At 50.1% G+C, this 19,529-nt stretch overlaps 4 protein-coding genes and 1 pseudogene across 7 annotated transcripts; 4 read left to right on the top strand and 1 right to left on the bottom strand.

Annotated features, from left to right (window-relative positions):
* Positions 1-1,655: 1,655 nt before the first annotated feature.
* Positions 1,656-6,512, top strand: LOC117863325 (probable potassium transporter 15). 4 transcript variants are annotated; one of them, XM_034746980.2, is made up of 10 exons: positions 1,656-2,157; positions 2,602-2,830; positions 2,927-3,175; positions 3,362-3,412; positions 3,522-3,782; positions 4,052-4,104; positions 4,234-4,348; positions 4,570-4,824; positions 4,930-5,452; positions 5,604-6,512. In XM_034746980.2, the coding sequence occupies exons 1-10, from the start codon at positions 1,858-1,860 to the stop codon at positions 6,118-6,120; spliced, it is 2,553 nt and encodes an 850-aa protein (XP_034602871.1). In that variant the 5' UTR covers positions 1,656-1,857; the 3' UTR covers positions 6,121-6,512. The 4 variants fall into 4 exon arrangements, with proteins under 4 accessions (XP_034602871.1, XP_034602872.1, XP_072151016.1 ...); XM_034746981.2 differs by having other exon boundaries at positions 2,016-2,157; positions 2,619-2,830; XM_072294915.1 differs by lacking the exon at positions 2,602-2,830 and having other exon boundaries at positions 2,025-2,157.
* A 259-nt stretch (positions 6,513-6,771) lies between these two features.
* On the bottom strand, positions 6,772-8,073 carry LOC117863329 (uncharacterized). The gene is made up of 2 exons (XM_034746983.2): positions 7,809-8,073; positions 6,772-7,725 (listed from the first exon to the last, which is right to left on the bottom strand). Exons 1-2 carry the CDS (start codon positions 7,992-7,994, stop codon positions 6,994-6,996), a joined length of 918 nt encoding a protein of 305 aa, XP_034602874.1. The 5' UTR covers positions 7,995-8,073; the 3' UTR covers positions 6,772-6,993.
* A 410-nt stretch (positions 8,074-8,483) lies between these two features.
* LOC117863327 (probable metal-nicotianamine transporter YSL17) lies at positions 8,484-11,299 on the top strand. Its single transcript, XM_034746982.2, has 4 exons — positions 8,484-9,333; positions 9,407-9,671; positions 9,749-9,883; positions 9,978-11,299. Exons 1-4 carry the CDS (start codon positions 8,946-8,948, stop codon positions 11,260-11,262), a joined length of 2,073 nt encoding a protein of 690 aa, XP_034602873.2. The 5' UTR covers positions 8,484-8,945; the 3' UTR covers positions 11,263-11,299.
* A 1,181-nt stretch (positions 11,300-12,480) lies between these two features.
* Positions 12,481-14,662, top strand: LOC117863326 (probable metal-nicotianamine transporter YSL17; annotated as a pseudogene).
* A 778-nt stretch (positions 14,663-15,440) lies between these two features.
* On the top strand, positions 15,441-19,256 carry LOC117863330 (methionine aminopeptidase 1B, chloroplastic). The gene is made up of 10 exons (XM_034746984.2): positions 15,441-15,657; positions 15,849-15,924; positions 16,086-16,317; positions 16,448-16,609; positions 16,716-16,757; positions 16,873-16,944; positions 17,672-17,751; positions 18,279-18,376; positions 18,802-18,849; positions 18,983-19,256. The coding sequence occupies exons 1-10, from the start codon at positions 15,594-15,596 to the stop codon at positions 19,126-19,128; spliced, it is 1,020 nt and encodes a 339-aa protein (XP_034602875.2). The 5' UTR covers positions 15,441-15,593; the 3' UTR covers positions 19,129-19,256.
* Positions 19,257-19,529: the final 273 nt, after the last annotated feature.

The raw sequence follows: 19,529 nt of genomic DNA, 5'->3' as shown, positions 1-19,529 counted from the left end.
TGGGCTCTCGGGATTTTCAGATCCTGCGAAAGGGATGCGAGTACGCAACAGTTAAAATGGCTTCTAATTTACTACTTAGAAACGTGTTAAAAAAAGTACCAACTGATTAACAAACTGCTCAGACATGCATGTAGCCAGAGGAAACGTATCTGTTCGAGCTAATTTGAAATAGGATTTGTAGTCTTTGTTGCCATTCATGTTCTGAACTTGTTTCGTTTGAGAAAAATGCTCTGAACCTGTAAATCACTATAGACGACAACGAGAGGTTGTTTTTTAAACAGAAAGCTGTTCCAAGTCCAAGCAAGAAGGTGAGGAAGAATTAGCTGCACCCAGCTTCCGGTGTTTACCAGGTCACTAGTTTTTGAAAAAACGGAGCGAAACAGTGGTTGCAGAGTCGCAGTCGCAATACATGTTGAGAGGAAACTGGTGATATCTTAAGCGGGGTCAAAGTCAGACCGTGGAAGGCATGGATCTGCGAGTGCCGGATTTCCGTGTGCCTGAACAATGGCACATAGCTTCAGCATTCGTTTTTCAGGCAGGGACTGTACTTCAGGAACCTGGTATTCAGCCACCGAAGATAACATGACAGGATGCGTTTCTGGGAGGGAAAGGAGAAAATTTACGTCAAGTGGTTTGCACATTTTCACCTTTGACAAAATATGATGATGGTGGCATAGTGGCATGCCCATCTCAAGGCTACAGTTGAAGAATATATGGGGCATGTTCGCTTCAGCTTATAAGCCGGCTGAAAAGCTGAAACGGCTGATTTGTTGTGAGAGGAAAATACTGTTTGATGGCTGATAAGCCGGCTGAATAAGCTGAAGCGAACAGGCCGATGCATTGACGCCATAGATTCCTCGAGATGTGTTTTGGGTTCGCACTCAAAAACCCAAGATGTGTTTTATTTTTAGAAAAATGTATTAGATTCTAAATTTATTTTTAAAAATAGATTCTAACCAGGTTTTAATGAAATTATAATATATTTTGAATGAAAAAATTATAAATTGGTATTTTAGAATACACCACCTGTTATTGGTTGTTGAGCTACAAATGACATATATGAAGAAGCAATCATATGAAAATCAAGCCAAGATATACTTAGCAAATGAATACACTATCAAGATTATTTCATTGCAGAATTAGCATGACTAATTTGACGTTGTTAGGTGTTGCCATGTTGATATATTTTTCCTATAAATTTGATCAAAGTAAGGTATTTTTAGCTCAGAATTAAAAACAACCTACATTTTGGAAGGAGGAACCGAGGGGGTATAATTTTGTAATTGTCCAACAACAAATATCAACTTTTTAATGCCTGTAACAATAGAGAGTCATGTAGCAACTTTTCCTTTTTATTTATTCCAGAAAAACACCGCGCACACTACATGTACATGCCCGTGAATTGACAAGTTTAGCTAGGATGCCGTTTGAAAAAATAAAGCTAGAATAGGTAGAACATATATGAAATTTCATGCAATTTGTATATTTTTGCTTCAATCTCCATCTCCAGTTTAAAATTATTAAGTACTTTTTCTTGAGGAAAATAATTGAGCAACTCATGTGACCCCCCACGTGCTGCCACCTCAGCGGCACCCCACCGGCCCACCCGGCCACCCCCCTCCGTCTCCGCGAGTAAAAACGGTTGCTCTTGTCCGCCCCGCCATCGTCATTGGTCGCGCTCCAGCTCCCGGTTTTCTCGCTCCCCCCTCCTCTCTCTCGCTGTGTCTGTGTCCCCTCTCTCCTCCACCACCACCACCCCCTCACCGCCACACGAACCACGAAGCGGGAATTTTCTATACCAAATTCCTCGTCCTCGCCCGCGCTCTCGATCCGATCGGGACCCAACCCTAGCCCGTAATGGCGTCGTCGGCGGATTCGTCGGCGGCCGGCGGCATGCGGAAGGCGCCGTCGCTGGAGTGGCGCTGGGTGTCCACGGAGGAGGATGACGACGAGGACCGCGGCAGGGGCGCCGCGGCCGTCGGGGTGGTGGGCAGGGGCGGGAGCTTCGAGTCGGAGGACGACGAGGACGGCGACGACGAGGACGAGGAGGAGAAGGAGGAGGGCAAGAAGAGGCTGATCCGGACCGTGCCGTCCGTGGACTGGTTCGACGTCGAGGGCAACGAGGTCTCCGCGGGGCAGCAGCTCGGGGACACCGAGGTGAGGGGCTTGGCACGGGTGATTATTCCTTTATCGCATTTGTTGCGCTTGTGCTGTTCCTGCCGCCTGATTGCGATGGATTCGCCGTGCAATTTATAGGCAGGTATTATAAATGTTCAGTAGTGCTCCATGTTGTTCTTGTGCAATTTCATCAGCTTTTTTTTCAGTAACCATTGTTCTGAGAAACTCTATTTTACGATCATTTTTTTATCTGGACATTTATCATCAGATGAACTTCAATTATGAAGTCAAGCCTCGTGATCAGAAGCACAATATTTTCTGTGGACGTAGATAGATGCAAAATTCTTTTTGGACACTTCAAAGAAATTAGGTGTACATAGATAGATCCTAATATTTTCAGTTGCTACAGAATGCCTGCCATTGTTGATCATGTTTGACTCATTATTCTTTCATATGGTTTAGTTATCTCATTTACATGTGCAGGAGTTTGATTTTGGCAGGACGATGTTTCTTGCTCTTCAGACTCTTGCTGTAGTGTTTGGAGATATTGGAATTGGTCCATTATATACATTTGATGTCATGTTTAACAAGTACCCAATTCATGGGGAGGAGGATGTCCTTGGAGCACTCTCACTTGTTCTGTATACCCTGATTTTGATGCCATTAGTGAAATATGTTTTGGTTGTCCTTTGGGCCAATGATGATGGTGAAGGTATATGCGAGGTTGTGAATTCAGTTAGTCATGTTAAGCTTTTGTGCAAAAGTGTGCCGGAGGCTTACATCTCCCATTGATTCTATGATTCCGCAGGTGGTATATTTGCCTTGTATTCTTTGATTTGTAGAAATGCTAAAGTGAGTCTCATTCCAAACCAAGTACACTCTGAGAAGAGGATGTCAAGTTTTCGACTCAAGCTTCCAACGGCAGAACTAGAGAGATCCATAAAAGTAAAAGAGAAACTTGAATCATCATTGTTGTTAAAGAAGCTGCTGTTAGGCTTAGTGTTGTTTGGGACTTCCATGTTCATATCAAATGGAGTTATCACACCAGCAATGTCAGGTTTACTACTTTTCATTTTGTGCATATTTTTGTTTCAATTTTAAACATTTTGTTAGTGGGAGAATCACATATAAAAATAGACTAGCCATCAAATAAATATGTTTTCTTTTCATTAGCATTGAAAACCTATTTCTCTACTAAAGAGTACTTTGTGCAGCCAAATTAATTATTTATCCCTTAATGTAGTGTTATCTGCTGTCAGTGGCTTGAAAGTTGGGATACGAAATGCCTCACAAGGTGATTGTTTTTTGGGTTAAAATTTTTGTATCTCACAGTGCAAAAGTTAAATTTTTTAAATAATTTTTGCTTAATGCCCTTTGTATTTTTTATCAAACATTCTTTGCAGATGTTGTGGTGATGATTTCAGTTGCACTTCTTGTAATATTGTTTAGTTTACAGAGGTATGCCACTAGCAAAGTGGGGTTTGCACTTGGTCCTTCTTTACTTGTATGGTTTTGTTGTCTTGGAGGAATTGGCATATACAATCTGAGTCTATACGGACCAACAGCTTTTAAAGCATTTAATCCTCTCTACATCATTTATTATTTTGGGAGGAATCCTTTTCAGGCTTGGCTGTCCCTTGGTGGGTGTCTTTTATGTGCAACAGGTAATGATCATAGCTTGTTGATCTATAATCAGCCGAATGCCCAACTTTTTTTTGGTTTGTCTTGTTCACTTTGCTGGATAACTTTACTACTGATTTTTTTAAAATGAACTAAGATTCCCATTTGTAATACTACTACATTAGTTCTGTTCCCTTTTGTAATATACTGCATTAGTTCAGAACTTTGTCTTAAATATACAAGTTAAAACGTTTATTTTTTCATTCCAAATTTCCAAGAGACTCCTTTTAAGCTTATCCAATCTACATTGCAGGATCTGAGGCCATCTTTTCGAATCTTTGTTACTTTCCCGTAAGATATGTTCAGGTATTATCTGCAAGCCTATGAGAGCCACAAATTCATTTTCTCCTTCCTATATGCTACCACAGCTAACGTTTCTCATGCTCCTTCCTATGTGCTCCATATGTACTTATAAGGTTTTATTTTACTTTGCAGTATATGTTTGTGCTTCTTGTTCTTCCTTGCCTTGTCTTGGCGTATCTAGGACAAGCTGCTTTTCTCATTGCCAATCCAAAGTCATCTGAGCAGGTCTTCTTTTCATCTATTCCAAGTAAGTTGAATGTTGCTGACCATTTAGCTTAGCTGCCATTTTCTTATGAATACATTCCAATAATACTTCTTCCACATGTTATGTAAATATTCACTGGTTAGATCAATTTGGTATTCTGCTTTCAGTTGGCCTGTATCCCATATTCCAGAGATTTACTTTTTTCTTTAACCAATCCGGAGGAGTTATGTAGTTTTGACTTATTATGCCGTCTTCTATTACAGGTGGAGTTTTCTGGCCTGTTTTCTTATTGGCGAATTTGGCTGCACTGATTGCCAGTAGGACAATGACTGTTGCTATATTCCAGTGCCTAAAGCAGTCTATAGCACTTGGTTGTTTTCCTCGGCTGAAAATTGTTCATACATCTCGAAAATTTATGGCTAAAATCTACATTCCTGTTGTAAACTGGTTCCTGCTGGTTTCCTGCTTGGGCTTCATTGTTTTGTTCAGAAGCGTATATGATGTTGGCAATGCATATGGTAATAATAATCTATTGAATATGTTTTTAATGCAAGTAGTTTTATTTTCGCCGATATTAAATATGCTTAGTTTTTGTTGCTCTGACACAGTTCCATCTTGAACAGCTATAGCAGAGCTTGGTGTGATGATAATGGCCACGGTTTATGTTACAATCATAATGCTTCTAATATGGGAGTCCAATATTACTAAGGTTCTGTTGTTTTTTATCACATTCCTCTTCTTGGAGCTGATTTTCTTCTCGTCAGCTCTGAGTAGTGTTGGAGATGGAGGTTGGGCATTCCTGATCTTTGCATCTGTTCTACTCCTGATTATGTTTATATGGAACTATGGGAGTAAACTAAAGTATGACAGTGAAGTCAAGCAGAAGCTTTCAAAGGATTTAATGAGAAAGTTGGGGCCCAACCTTGGTACCATCAGAGCTCCTGGACTAGGCTTAGTCTGCAGTGATATTGTGAAAGGAGTTCCTGCAATTTTCGGTCATTTTCTGACCTCCCTTCCTGCGATACACTCTATTATAGTCTTTGTCTGTATCAGGAATGTGCCGGTTCCTGCGGTTCCCCAAAGTGAAAGGTTTCTTTTCCAACGTGTATGCTCAAGGAGCTATCACATGTTCCGCTGTATAGCCAGGTAAGCTTATGTCTAAACCATGCTAGATTGTTGTTAATTGCATGCACTGTTGGTAAATTGACCATCCAGTTATGAACTGCTGTAGGAGTTGTTCAGCTTCAGCATGAATCAACTGCAAAATGTCACCTAACACTAACTTGTGTGTGCACAGATACGGGTACAAAGACAAGAAGCAGGAGCACCACAGTGTGTTTGAGCGTCTCCTGATAGAAGGCCTTGAAAAATTCATACAAAGGGAGGCAGTAGAGCTATCCCTACAAAGTGAAGACGATGTTGACTCCGACGAAGAGCCTCCCACCCCTATGAAGATCATCACAGCGCCAAACGGCAGCCTCTACTCCCTCGATGTCCCTCTTATGGCAGACTATGTGCCTTCAACACAAGTCATTCCTGAAACCAGCTGCTCGACACCTCATGTCGATCCTGTACTGGACTATGCACAGAACCTCGAACTGGAGCTGGCGTTCATCAAGCAGTCAAAGCAGTCTGGTGCCGTGTACCTCATCGACAACCCCATCATCAAGGCCAGGAAGGACTCATGGTTCTTCAAGAAGCTGATGATAAACTATTTCTTCGCGTTCCTGAGGAACAACTGCCGCCGGGCAATCATGTTGATGAGCATCCCGCACTCGAACATGATGCAGGTGCGCATGACTTCTTATGTCTGAATGTGGGAGCAGCCTGGTTGTGTTGTTGATGGCTGTGATAGATACCACACTGACCGGAAAAGAGGAACAGTGTAACAGTGGTGAGTGGCCAAAGTCCAAAGACGATACCTGCACACTTGGGCTTATTTAGAAAGTGATAGCTTCAATTCGGTTGTCATAGGGATCAATCGCCCGTGTAGCTTTTGTACAATGCCAAGATGTGGCTGAAAGTGTTAGCTGGCACATCACACGATGGTGTAGTACTGTAGTAACCTATTTTTTCCCACTTCCCCCTTGTCTGAAGCAGAGTTCCTTTTTTTTGTCTTGAGTTTGTTAGATATCTTTTTGGTAAGTGCGACACTTGTGAAAAATGGCCGTATGTAAGTATATTTTTGCCTGGAGCAGCATTCTTACTCTTCTGCGGCCGGTTGGGATCAGTGCAAACATTTCTGCTATTTTCAAGAAAGTGTATTTTCGCCTAGAGAAGTGCTGTCTTACTTGATCATCCTGTTGATATTCTGGGATCAGTCATACGTCAGGCTCGGCTTTAGATCGTGAGCTGTTCAGCTCAGTTCGCAGCTTTGACTGCATCTACGTTTCCATTTCGCAGCATTCATGAGGTTCAAGCACGTGTAGTTCAGGTTGTTCAGATCCATGCTTAAGAAAATCCAAAAAGAAACTAACAAAGATCCTTGCTTTTTGATAAACAGGTCCGATGCTAGCAGACCATCACAGTTCCTTGCACATTACAGAGCTTCGACGTGTTGATCCAACACGAGGCAACGAAATCGGTACATGACGTGCATGACGTTTTGCCAAAACATTATTCAACTAGCGACAAAGTGAAATTCAGCTCAAGAGGAAGGCTTGCTGGCAAGCGTGAAGCTACTTCATCTACGGCAAGCCTGAGCCCTTCTCCCTAGCCTCCCTCTTGTTCCGCTCCTGCTCCACCCTGTCCATCTCCCTGGCGATCCGGTCCCGCTCCTTCACGGCGGCGTCCACGTCCGCCGCGTCGGGGACCACGCTGTCCTTCACGCTCTGCGCGGTCTCCTTGGCCGCGTCCCAGGTGCCCCGCGCCGCCTGCTTCGCCTTCTCGCTGATCGCCTGCGCCGTCTCCGCCACCTTGCTCGCGCCATCCTTGGTCATCTCCACCACCTTCTCCCCGGCCGACTTGGTCCCCTCCACGGCGCGGTCCTTGGCCTCGCCGGCCCTGTCCATGGCCCGCTCCGCCGCGTCCCCCGTCCGGTCCTTGGCAGCCCGCGCCGCCTCCTGCGCCCGGTCCGCCGCCTCGTGCCCCATCTCCTTGGCCCGGTCCTTCACGTGCGCCGCCGTGCCCGCGGCCTCCCGCGCCGCGTCCTTCGTCTCGTGCTTCGTCCTGTTCGCCACCCGGGACGCGCCGTCCGCGGCGTCCTCCGCCATGCCCTTGGTCTGGTCCTTGGCTCTTCCCGCCATGTCCGAAGCCTGGTCGACCACGCGGCCGGCCTTGTCCTGGGCCCTGTCCTTGGCCTCCCCGGCCATCCCCTTCACATGCTCCTTGGCATCGCCGGTGGCGTCCTTCGCCTCCGCCGCCGCGTCCTTGTACTTGTCCTTGATGTCCCTCCGGTCGTCCGGCGCGTTGTTGTACGCCTAGAAACAGATCGTTCGTGCGTGTCAGCATCTATACATCTCCGAGTCGACGTGCCACCAGTGATCCAGCAGAGTGTGCTTACCTGAGACGATCTTGGCGCAGTCTGCAAGCAGAGTCGGCTCCAGCTCGCCGGCTGCGGCGGGCGGGGAGGAAGGAAGCACGCCGGCGTGGGGACGGCAGCCTGCTTAACGGCAGCGCTGCCGGCGAGCTTGGCGGCGCCGGCGACGCGCGCACCCCCGAGCAGCATGGCGGTCATCAGTCTGGACATAGACGGCGGCGTCGACGGCTAACCGGCGATATTGGATTGGATCAGAGCGAGCTAGTGATTGTGGATAGGTTTCAGGATCGTGAGCTTGCACGGGGGGCAGAGCGCGGGGGACTGTGAGTTGTTATATGGAGGTGGAGCGGCGGAGACGAGGGAGGTGACACGTCCGGAGACACGTTGCGGTGCAAGCTCGGGAAGGGGACACGTGGTGACGCGTGCGGCGCTCTGGCGTGTGTTGCTGTCCCGGGCTCCCTGGCCGTAGTGCTGCGATCTGTTCGAATGTTCAGGAAGGCCTATACCTTTCCGAAGTGCCTGATACAGTTATACGTGTGCGTGCAGCGTGCGTGAGGAGAAAGGAAAAATTAGTGCATTGATGCTTTGCCTACGGAGAAATTAAACTTTGTTGGTTCTTAGCGAGTGGGCAGATTTTAAACTAGCTCGATGCTTGCCTACGCGCATCGCTTTCTCCAGATCACGCCCATAAGTATGGGTGAAGCGCCAATAATTAACATCCATCCCTACTTCAAACCGTTCAGAGCTCGGTTAAATGCCAAACCAGTGAGTTACTGACAGGAAGAACAATCGCTAAACTGGACAGGAAGAACAATCGCTGAACCGCAAGCCAGCTCGAACAGAGATAGACATTTTCCTCCCCTGCTCCAGCATCGCATACAGCGAAAACTGCCGCCACAACAAACACGCGAAAATTGCCATCTTTAGCATCCGCAAAGCACTTCACTTGACAGCCAAATCAACTGTCAGTCTGTCACGCGCCCCAAACTGCAAAACCAACCCAACGAATCGAACGATCTCCCTCCTCCACCCCCCATAAAATGCCTTCCCGAGCTAACATTTCCACAAGCAACCCATCGGCCGGCCGGGCAGAAGAACGCGCGCGCGCGGCAGCGTTAGCAAGCGCTAGCCAGGCGTGAGCTAGCGTTCGCCGCGCGCATAATGGAGTCTCCGGCCAACGGCACCGACGACCAGCAGGCGTGGGAGGAGGAGGATGCCGCCGCCACCGCCGCCACCGGCCCGTCGACGGAGCAGGTGTTCGAGGGGGAGCCTGTGCCGTCGCCGTCGGAGATGATCACGGCGCGGTCGGTGGCCGTGAGCGTCGTGCTCGGCGCCACGCTCAGCACCGTGGTCATGAAGCTGAGCCTCACGTCGGGGTACCTGCCGCACCTCACCGTCCCCGCGGGGCTCCTGGGCTTCTTCCTCTCCCGGGCGTGGACGCGCGTGCTCCACGGCTGCGGGGCGGCGGCGGCGCAGCTCCCCTTCACCCGCCAGGAGAACGCCCTCATCCTCACCTTCGCCGTCGCCTGCTCCAACATCGCGAACACGGGTACGCGCACTTCCCTCTGTGAAAACTCCACGCTGTGCCTTCGATCTTGCCTAACGGATGAGCATATGCGCAGGTGGGTTCGGGTCCTACATCCTGGCGATGAGCAGGAGCTCGGCCGAGGACGACGGCGGCGCCGAGAACGGCGGCAGGAACGTCGAGGAGCCCCAGATCGGCCGCCTGGTCGCGTTCCTCTTCCTCACCAGCTTCGCCGGCATGTTCGCCGTCATGCCCTTCAGGAACAGCCTCATCATCCGGCACCACCTCACGTTCCCGACCGGCACGGCCACGGCGCACCTCATCAACAGCATGCACACGCCGCTCGGCGCCAAACAAGCAAGGTAATTAAACCGCCAATTGATCCACCAAATTAAGAGTCATAACGCAAGATTTGTCTAAACACGTTTCCATGCCACAGTAAGCAGGTGTCAGCCATGTTCAAAACCTTCGGCGGGACCTTGGCGTGGTCGCTATGGCAGTGGTTCTTCGCAGGCGGCGAGGGCTGCGGCTTCCAGTCGTTCCCGATCTTTGGCCTCACCGCAGCTCGAAGTGGGTGAGTACACAAATTAAACACCATGAATTAAACAAGAACTTCATGAATGAGTAATTAACCTCTGCTCGATCCAAAACAACATGCAACTTTTCAGGTTCTTCTTCGACTGCTCGATGACCAACATCGGCGTCGGGTTGTTCAGCCCGTACAAGATCACCATCTCGATGGTCGCGGGGTCCCTGCTGGCAAATGGGGTCTTGCTGCCGTACGTCAAGACGAAGGAGGGCATCTGGTACCCTCGTGGCAACCACGGCGCCTACGGGATGTTCATCGGGATATCCATGGTCCTCGCGGACGGCCTCTTCCTCCTGCTCTGCATCCTGCTCCGGACGCTCCGCGCGATGCGCAAGCGGCGGCATTCCCAGCTGGCCGCGCAGCCGTTCATGTGCCTTGGCGTCGACGACCGGCCGCCGGCGCGGAACTTCGACGACCGGCGGCGGGCGCAGGTGTTCCTCCGCGACCGAGTGTTCGATCCGGCCGCCGTCGCCGGCTACATCGCCTTGTCGGCCGCCTCCATCCTCCTCATACCGCACCTCTACCCCCAGCTGAGGCCCAACCACGTCGCGTTCGCCTACCTCATCGCGCCGGTCTTCGCGTTCTGCAATGCGTACGGTACCGGCATGACGGACGTCAGCGTCGCGCCGACGTACGGAAGGATTGCCGTGCTAGCCTTCGGCTCCTGGGTGGGGCTCGGCAACGGCGGCCTGGTCGCCGGGCTCGCCGCCGGCGTCATCCTCGTGTCCGCCGTCGCCACCGCCAGCGACCTCATGCAGGTGTTCAGGACGGGGTACCTCACCCTCACCTCGCCGCACGCGGTGTTCATCGGCCAGATCGCTGGGACGGTGGTGGGTTGCGTCATCAACCCGCTCATCTTCTGGATGCTGTACGGGGTGTACAACGGCGGCGACGGCGCCCCCGATGCTTCGTTCGCCAAGATGTACCGTGGCATGGCCATGCTGGCACTGTCCCAGCAAGGGCTGCCCAGGCACAGCCTGCTGCTCTGCAAGGTCTTCTTCGCCATGACGCTGGCCGTGAACGTGCTCGGCGAGGTGTCCGCGCGGAGGGGGTGGCGCGGAGGGCGGTACCTCCCGTGCACCATCGCCGTGGCCGTCGCGTTCTTCCTGCCGCCCGAGATACCCATCGGCATGTTCATCGGGAGCATCGTGATGTACCTGTGGAGGAGGCTCGATGGCGACGGCGCGCGTGCACGGTCGCCGGCGGTGGCCGCCGGACTTATATGCGGGGACGGTGTTGGGACGCTGCTGTGGTCCATGCTCAAGCTGTCCAACGCGCGGCCACCGATGTGCATCATGTTCCTGACTCCAAGTGTAAATAAGCGCCTGGATGCGTTCCTAGCAACAGTATCCACGTCGCCGTAGTCTAGGTTCTTGTTGAGCCACTTCAGATTTAACGGAGCTGATCGCACTTTCCTGAATATTGTCACATGTTTTGTTTTCCCAATTGTTCACAGTACAAGCAATCCTTTGCGTGTCAGTGCGTTGGCATTTAGAACGTCATAAGGTCATCTTATTTTACTATAACTGACTGATTCAACACTCCTTCGGTGCCTTCATACTAATCCTCGCAGGATGTGCTAGAAAAAAAGAAATAAATTCAGGAATTTCTTACAAAAATTAAAAACAACTGGCAATTAATTTCTTACACTTTAATAATCATAGCTAATAACAGTTGTTGCATATTTTGTTTTCTAAAAGAATTACCCACCCATGTCATTATAAATGTAATCCAAAGCGGTCCTCTAAATCTATATCTAAATTATGACTCTCTGCCATTATGAAAATAATCTAAATTAACTCTCCGATCTTTGTTTTGACATTACGAAAGACAATATAGGATAGTTTTCTAATTTACATATCAATTATCCATGTATATCATTACGAAATATAATCTAAGGCCCTGTTTGGGTCCCTTCATTTTGAAGGAATTGGAATCTATTTAATGGAGTAGGCTAATTTATGTTGGAATGTAGCATTCCACAACTTTCCAAAGTTTAGATATAAGCCTATCTTAAATTCATGGGGTGGGAGATGGAAATTGATTCTATAGATTATGTTTATTAGAATGGAATTCAATTCTTATAGCATGCTCTTAGACTCGCTTCTCTATAGTAGAAGTGCAGCATATAAGTATCTCTCCCATATCACCAACTATAATATACAACTATATTCCACATACAATTATATTAGCTTAATTAATTTGTGTCTAAATTATGATTATTAGGATGGAATTCAATTCCAATGATCCAAACGGGGCCTAAGTAAAATTTGCATACAAATTATCCAATTTAAACATTATTTATAAAACAAAAGGCACATCTTATATCTATATCTAAAGCCATTTTCGCCCTTGCTCCAGCATCGCATGCAGCGGTACAACAACCCGCACTACCGCCACAACAGCACACGCAAATGGCTATCTTTAGCATCAGCTAGCACTTCACTTAACAATCAAATTAACTGTCACGCGTCCGAAATCGCAAACCAACCCAGCTAACCGAACGATCTCCCCCCACCTCCATAAAAAGGCCCTCCCGAGTTCAAATTCCCGCAGGCAAGGCAACCGATCGGCTGGGCAGAAGGAGGGGGCCGGTGCGCGCGCGGCAACGTTAGCAAGCGCTTACCTGGCGTGAGCTAGCGTTCGCCGCGCGCAAATGGAGCCTCCGGCCAGCGGCAACGGCGACCAGCCGGCGCGGGAGGAGGAGGAGGATGACGCCGCCGCCGGCCCGTCGACGGAGCAGGTGTTCGAGGGGGAGCCGGTGCCGACGCCGTCGGAGATGATCACGGCGCGCTCGGTGGCCGTGGGCGTCGCCCTGGGCGTGGTGCTGAGCATCGTGGCCATGAAGCTGAGCCTCACCTCGGTGTACCTGCCCTTCCTCACCATCCCCGCGGGGCTCATGAGCTTCTTCCTCTCCCGGTGGTGGGTGCGCCTGCTCCACGGCTGCGGGGTGGCGTAGCTCCCCTTCACGCGCCAGGAGAACGCCGTCATCCAGACCTTCGTCGTCTCCTGCACCAACATCGCCTACACCGGTACGCGCCGGGCCGGTCTTGTTCCAAAACTCCAGGATTTCGTATCATTTCTGGTGCCCAGATCATCGATTTTGCCTAACCGATCGCTTCCTCGCGCGTGGCCTGCGGATGAACGAGCAGGGGGGTTCGGGTCCTACATCCTGGCGATGAGCAGGAGCTCGGCCGAGGGCGACGGCGGCGCCGAGAACAGCGGCAGGAACATCGAGGAGCCTCAGATCGCCCGACTGCTCGGGTTCCTCTTCCTCACCAACTTCGTCGGCATCTTCGCCATCATGCCCTTCAGGAACAGCCTCATCATCCGGCACCACCTCACGTTCCCGACCGGAACGGCCACGGCGCACCTCATCAACAGAATCCACACGCCGCAAGGCGCCAAACAAGCAAGGTAGCAGTTGATGCAACAAATCAAGTGCCATGCCGCAAGATTTCCTGGATAAAAGCAACGTGCCTTACAGAATTTCCCCCCTTTTTTCACGCCGCAGTAAGCAAGTGTCAGTCATATTCAAATCCTTTGGCGGAGCCATGGCGTCGTCGCTCTGGCAGTGGTTCTTCGAAGGCGGCGTGCACTGCGGCTTCCTGTCGTTCCCGATTTCGGCATTACCGCAGCTCGACTTGGGTTCTCCTTCGACTTCTCCATGACCGACATCGGCGTCGGGTTGCTGAGCCCGTACAAGATCACCATCTCGATGCTCGCGGGATCCCTGGTGTCCTGGGGGATCATGTTGCCGTACATCAAGACGAAGGAGGGGTGCTGGTACCCTCGTGGCGTCGGCGGCATCAACACCTACCGATGGTTCATCGGGATAGCCATGGTCCTCGCCGACGGCCTCTGCCAGCTGCTCTTCATCCTGCTCCGGACGCTCCGCGCGATGCACAGGCGGCGCCACCCCCGACTGGCCGCGCAGCCGTCCATGGACCTTGGCGCCGACGGCCGGCGGCCGGCGCGGAGCTTCGACGATCGGCGGCGGGCGCAGGTGTTCCTCCGCGACCGGGTGTACGACCCGGCCGCAGTCGCTGGCTACATCGCCCTGGCAGCCGTCTCCATCGTCGCCATACCGTTCCTCTACCCCCAGCTGAGGCCCACCCACTTCGCTGTCGCCTACCTCGCCGCGCCGCTGTTCGCGTTCTGTAACGCGTACGGCACCGGCATGAACGTGGACCTCGGGCCCACGCACGGAAAGATCGCCGTGCTCGCCTTCGGCTGGTGGGTGGGGCTCCAGAACGGCGGCGTGGTCGCCGGGCTCGCCGGCAGCGTCATCATCCTGTCCGCCGTCATCACCGCGAGCGACCTCATGCAGGTGTTCAGGACGGGACAGAACGATCGGCGGCCATGCCCCGTGCCATGCCGAGCGGTGCAGGTCGTTATCTTCCACTCGGTACTTTCCAAAATTCCGAATCAAGAATTTGCGAGCAAGCTCCTGCAGGCTGCAGCTATAGTTGTCCATTCGGGCTGCTCGGTCCGGTCCGACACGAGCCCGGCAAGGCTTGTTAATTTTCATACCGGGCCGTGTCGGCCCACGAGCTGCACCGAGGGCCCAGGCACGGGCTGGCCCGTCGAGCATGGCCAGCTTCAGGCCACTGCGAGGAACGGCGGGTCCCCGCACCGCCACCGGACCCCTCACCGCTGCTAGCCCCCGCGCCGCCGCCTCAGCGCTCCGCTCTGCCAACAGCGGTGGAGGCTGTGAGGGAGGGAGGCGACCGCGAGGGAGGGAGGGAGCGCCGCACGCCGGAGGGAAGGCCGCAGGCGAAGGGGAGGTCAGAGGGGAGGCGACGGGGTCACGGGGAGATGGCGAACGAGAACTAGAAAAGAAGGGTGGCGGCGGGGTAGAAGAGATATAGTTAGGGTTGACCGGTTGATGTTGCCATGTTGGACTGCTGGTATTTATACAGGTCTTAACGGGCCGGTTCCTTGTCACCGTGCCGGGTCGGGCCGCCCGTCATGCCGGGGTGGCGGCCCACGCCCGGCACGAGCTATCGGGCTGGGCCAGCCCGGGCCCGAAGCCTTCCGTGCCGGGTCAGGTTAGAGCTGGGCCAAAAAATCGGGCTCCGTGCGGGGTAGGTGGGCCACATGCTGCATGGACATCTATGGCTGCAGCACATGCTATGCAAAGTGGTTGCTTCAGAAGAAACGAGCACTGGCTTCTCCTTCATCGACCTCCTATAACTCCTATGCCCGGGTTTGTTGACCTTCTTTATATACCCTTTTTCATTTGGTCCTTGGCTCCTTGCCTGCATCATTGTTCAGCTTCCATTTCTCAAGGAAAGCTTTATTGGCCACTTTCAGCTTCAAAGAAACAAACAAACTCTGGTTCTGACCCCTGTTCGTTCTTCTCTTCAGGAAGGATCAAAATCGCATTTTGACAGGCTGCCAAGAATTCGCTTCCAATAGAGACAGGGCCCGGTCCAACGTATTTAGAAACTATGAATGCCACGGCCCACTGAGGTGCTCGGCGTCCCCACCCGGCCCAGCTCTCGGCCCTTCATTTGCTGGGAAGGAAAAAAAGGAGAGGCGAAAATCCATTTCCCCCTCGTATTATCCTCTATCTCCCCTTCTCAAAGTTCGTCGCGGGCTCCCTCCCCCTCGCCCGCGCGACTACCAATCCGAATTGGCGACCCCGTCGCCCGCCCCACTGCAGATTTGGAGGAGACGGCCGCCCGCTCTAATGGCGATTAGAGTCCCGTCCATGGAGCTCCACCGCCCCGCACCGTTGGTCTCCGGTGGCCGAGGTATCTGCTCGGTCTGTTCTCTCTCTATGTACGACTGTATACCGTAAAGCGTCTAGGCGGGCAGGAAAACTCAGTGTCTTGTGATGCGATGCCTAAAGTTCGTGGGTGTAGCATGATTCTAATGGTATGTATCATTCCTTTATCTATTATACTCAATCGACCGTGGTGTGTCTCCTTTCGATTTTTTCAAGGGAAAACATGCCTTCAGAAGAAGCCTTTCCTTGTCCAGGCAAAGAGATTAGGGGGTTTGGAGAAAGCAAGTACGAGGTATGTAATCCACCTTGTTGCTTCCGTATTATAATTCGAAATTAATTGTCTAATCACGTAGGACATGAGTACTAGACTGCTAGTGCCACTCTACCTGCATGGCTGCATCCGAGTCTGTGTACCTTTCTGATGCTTGCTGAAACTGAAACTCAAATGTCTAGAGGAGCACAAGAGTCTGGACAGCCAAAGAAAAGAGCGCCCCTGATTCGTGGAACTGTTAGCCCACCACTTCCGGTTCCAGGAAACATACCTCGACCTCCTTATGTTGGCACAAAAGATGTACCTGAGATAGCAAAAGAGATACAAATGCACGACAAAGAGAGCATCATCCATATGAGAGCTGCTTGTGAGCTTGCTGCTCGTGTTCTTGAATATGCAGGAACATTAGTGAAAGTAAGCATGCTTAGCACTTCCACTATTATGTTTTTATTTCTCACGATTGATTTGCTGCTTTTGTTTATAAGATACCTTTTTTTATTCATAATTATATCTTCAGTGAGAAATCTATTGCATTTTCTATCAGCCCTCTGTAACAACAGACGAAATTGATAAAGCAGTGCACAAGATGATCATTGATGCTGGAGCCTATCCATCACCACTTGGATATGGTGGGTTTCCAAAAAGTGTATGCACGTCAGTGAATGAATGCATGTGCCATGGAATACCTGATTCGCGCGCACTACAGGTTCAGAAAGCCTTTACCTTGGCCTGTTTTGTGCCCACTTTCAGGGCCTTTCCACTTCACAGTTCCACAGCCAGCGTAACTAATTGTTTCTATTAGTGTTTCACAGGATGGAGACATAATTAATATCGATGTCACTGTCTACTTAAATGTACGTGTTTACTGCTTGATCATATCTAATTATTGCCACTTCATACTATTGATGCTTTCATGCCTCATGGACTTGAATTTGGATATATTCACCTGAAGTGCCCTCACCATTTTAGGGTTATCATGGGGACACCTCAAAAACATTTCTTTGTGGAGAAGTTGACGAAGCCAGTAAACGACTTGTGAAGGTATCTACCATTTTTTCTCGAGCGCATGTAGTGCTTGTTCTTGCAATCTTCTATTTGTTAGTCATGGCTAGCAGCTCTAGTTTCCAAACTCTGTTTGTAAGTCTACTTATTCCTTTTTATTTCATTACCACATTCTGATTGGAATTGAGTTGATGAGAAATCCTCATAATTTTAACGGAAAATTGCACCCTGAGGCCTTTTTCCTTCATTCATTTTGCGGTAGCTTACGCGTCAGAAAGAGGCCTCCTTTCCGGCCCGGAAGATCGCTTTGCTTCTGGCGACTAGCTTCTACCCACAATGGCTGAAGCTACCTTGAATCAATCAATGAATGATTCGTAACCCCCATGGGTTCGAGGACCCGTTGGTCAAAGGAAGGGGGGGGGGGGGGGGGTCCTGATTCCAGGACGGAGCCGTATGAGGCGAGAGTCTCATGTACGGTTCCTTTGAGAAGGGCGGCTGCCACTGGTTTGAAACCTGCGAGGGATTTCTAAAAATTTATTTTTATCTAGCAAGTTCGAAATTCTGTCTCGGTAGGACTTACCATTTTGTACTATGAGAATGAGAAGCAATTTCAAGTTACTTGTTTAGGATATATGGATTATTGTAAGAAGGTGCTTATTATTTCATCTTACCTGCTATTTTGTATGTACACGTTTTTCGTGGGTAAGTAACATTGCTATAGTAAACATCACTAACCAGAATGTCTCACCATCACTGTGCATATCAGGTTACTGAAGAATGCCTGCTCAGGGGCATATCGACCTGCAAGCATGGTACCAGCTTTAAGAAGATTGGCAGAAGAATAAGGTATACTATATCGCTCTGATCTATCTCATGTGCAGCAAACAATGATAGCTGTGTTTATACATTCTATAGTTCATTCGAAAGCAGAGTTTGACCATATTTTCTTGGAATTGTTATTGGGTTAGTTATGTAAGATAGGAAACCTCTCAGATATTTGAGCTAGCATTGAAACAAGCAATGTTCTGGGAAGAACATTGTAGAACCAAATTTTTGTTGCCAATGCATAACAACTTTGTCCTTAAAAACATTTTATACTATTTTGTATTTTCCTCAATGGCTACCCTGGCATCACAAAAAATGGCCTCGTAACAATGGAATGCTTTTGACTATCAAATGCTACCCTTTTCAATTACATGGATTCGCCCAATGTCTTCCACATGTGCACAGCAGCACTGATGCAAAATGAATTCCAAAGCAATCTTCAGTTTAACTTTTTTTCCTTCATGGTTTACTGGGGCTATATCGAATTTTAGTTCATATCAGATACTAACTTAATGGCTTTCACCCACTCGTTTGCTTGAACATTTCAGCGAGCATGCTGAGAGGCATGGACTTGGTGTTGTGGAATGTTTTGTTGGGCATGGAGTTGGCAGAGTATTTCATTCAGAACCAATCATATATCATCAGCGTAAGTAACAGCTTTAATATTTATGTGGATAGGCTGTTCTGTAATTGTGGACGCTTTTTTTCTTCTTCTGAGAATAAACATTTCCTTGAAGCTTAGATATGTATCAGAAAAGAAAACCCAGGCTGCAGATATTCTTTTTATGTTCTTACTCGATTTCATCTGGTTAACTCAATTAATCATAGTCACCATACAGAGACCAGGACAAACATGTGCTAGGCCACAAAACATCTGATTGTTGGATTTTATGAGTCAAAGTCTCACAAACTAGCTTGTTTTTCTGCACCAAGAATAGGTCGGCATGCCTATATCTACAACAACCGAAAGTTGTAGCTATAGATGGTGGATTTTGGAGATCTTTGATAGTATTGATCTTCTAGTGCTAAGTTTTGCAATTTTTTGACCTGACTGTTGTGGACTTGCAACAGGTAACAACAAGCCAGGTCAGATGGTTGAAGGGCAGACATTCACAATAGGTACACAGGAAGGATCCCAACTCATTCTTGACTCTTTATTTACGACACTCGCAGTAAAGCCAGCCAGTTTTGGTTTTCACTCCCGACGTCACGCGCTTTGTGTTCCTGACTGCTGCCGAACTTTCTTGTCCAGAGCCGATCCTATCCATGGGGAGCACCGACTGCGACATGTGGGACGACGGCTGGACCGCCGTGACGACGGACGGCAGCTTGGCCGCCCAGTTCGAGCACACCATACTCATCACCAGGACCGGCGCCGAGATCCTCACGAAATGCTAGGGGAAAATCTTCTGCGTGCCCGTTAGCTGTAGCCGCTGTACTGTAATCCCCTTGCTAATTGGCGTAAAATGTCGAGGGAATTTTAGGTAAAAAGGACAAGTTCTAGCCTCTAGGCTTCTGGGCCTCAACTTTCTGGTAGGCGTTCGGTTTGGTTCTCGCTGCCCCGTGATTCTCGTGGCTACACCTCTTGCGACGGCCTCGTCTCGTCCGTTGTGCTACCGCCTACCGTGCCTGGGGTTTGGTTTGGACGGCCTGCGTGTCTGCGTGGAGGCGGTAGCGCGGTTGCGTCACGAGCTGAACGCCGCGTAGTAGGGGGCAGCGGCCGTGCGGTGCGGGGCGACACCGGCCGCTGCCTCGGTGGGAGTAGTTGGCGCCGCTCGTGGCTCTGCGCGCGCGGTGCC

The sequence above is a fragment of the Setaria viridis genome, chromosome 7 (genome assembly GCF_005286985.2).
Source record: "Setaria viridis chromosome 7, Setaria_viridis_v4.0, whole genome shotgun sequence".
In the NCBI taxonomy this organism is placed as follows: domain Eukaryota; kingdom Viridiplantae; phylum Streptophyta; class Magnoliopsida; order Poales; family Poaceae; genus Setaria; species Setaria viridis.
The sequence above is the reverse complement of the archived record's forward strand: the minus strand, read 5'-3'. Positions and strand labels throughout refer to the sequence as shown.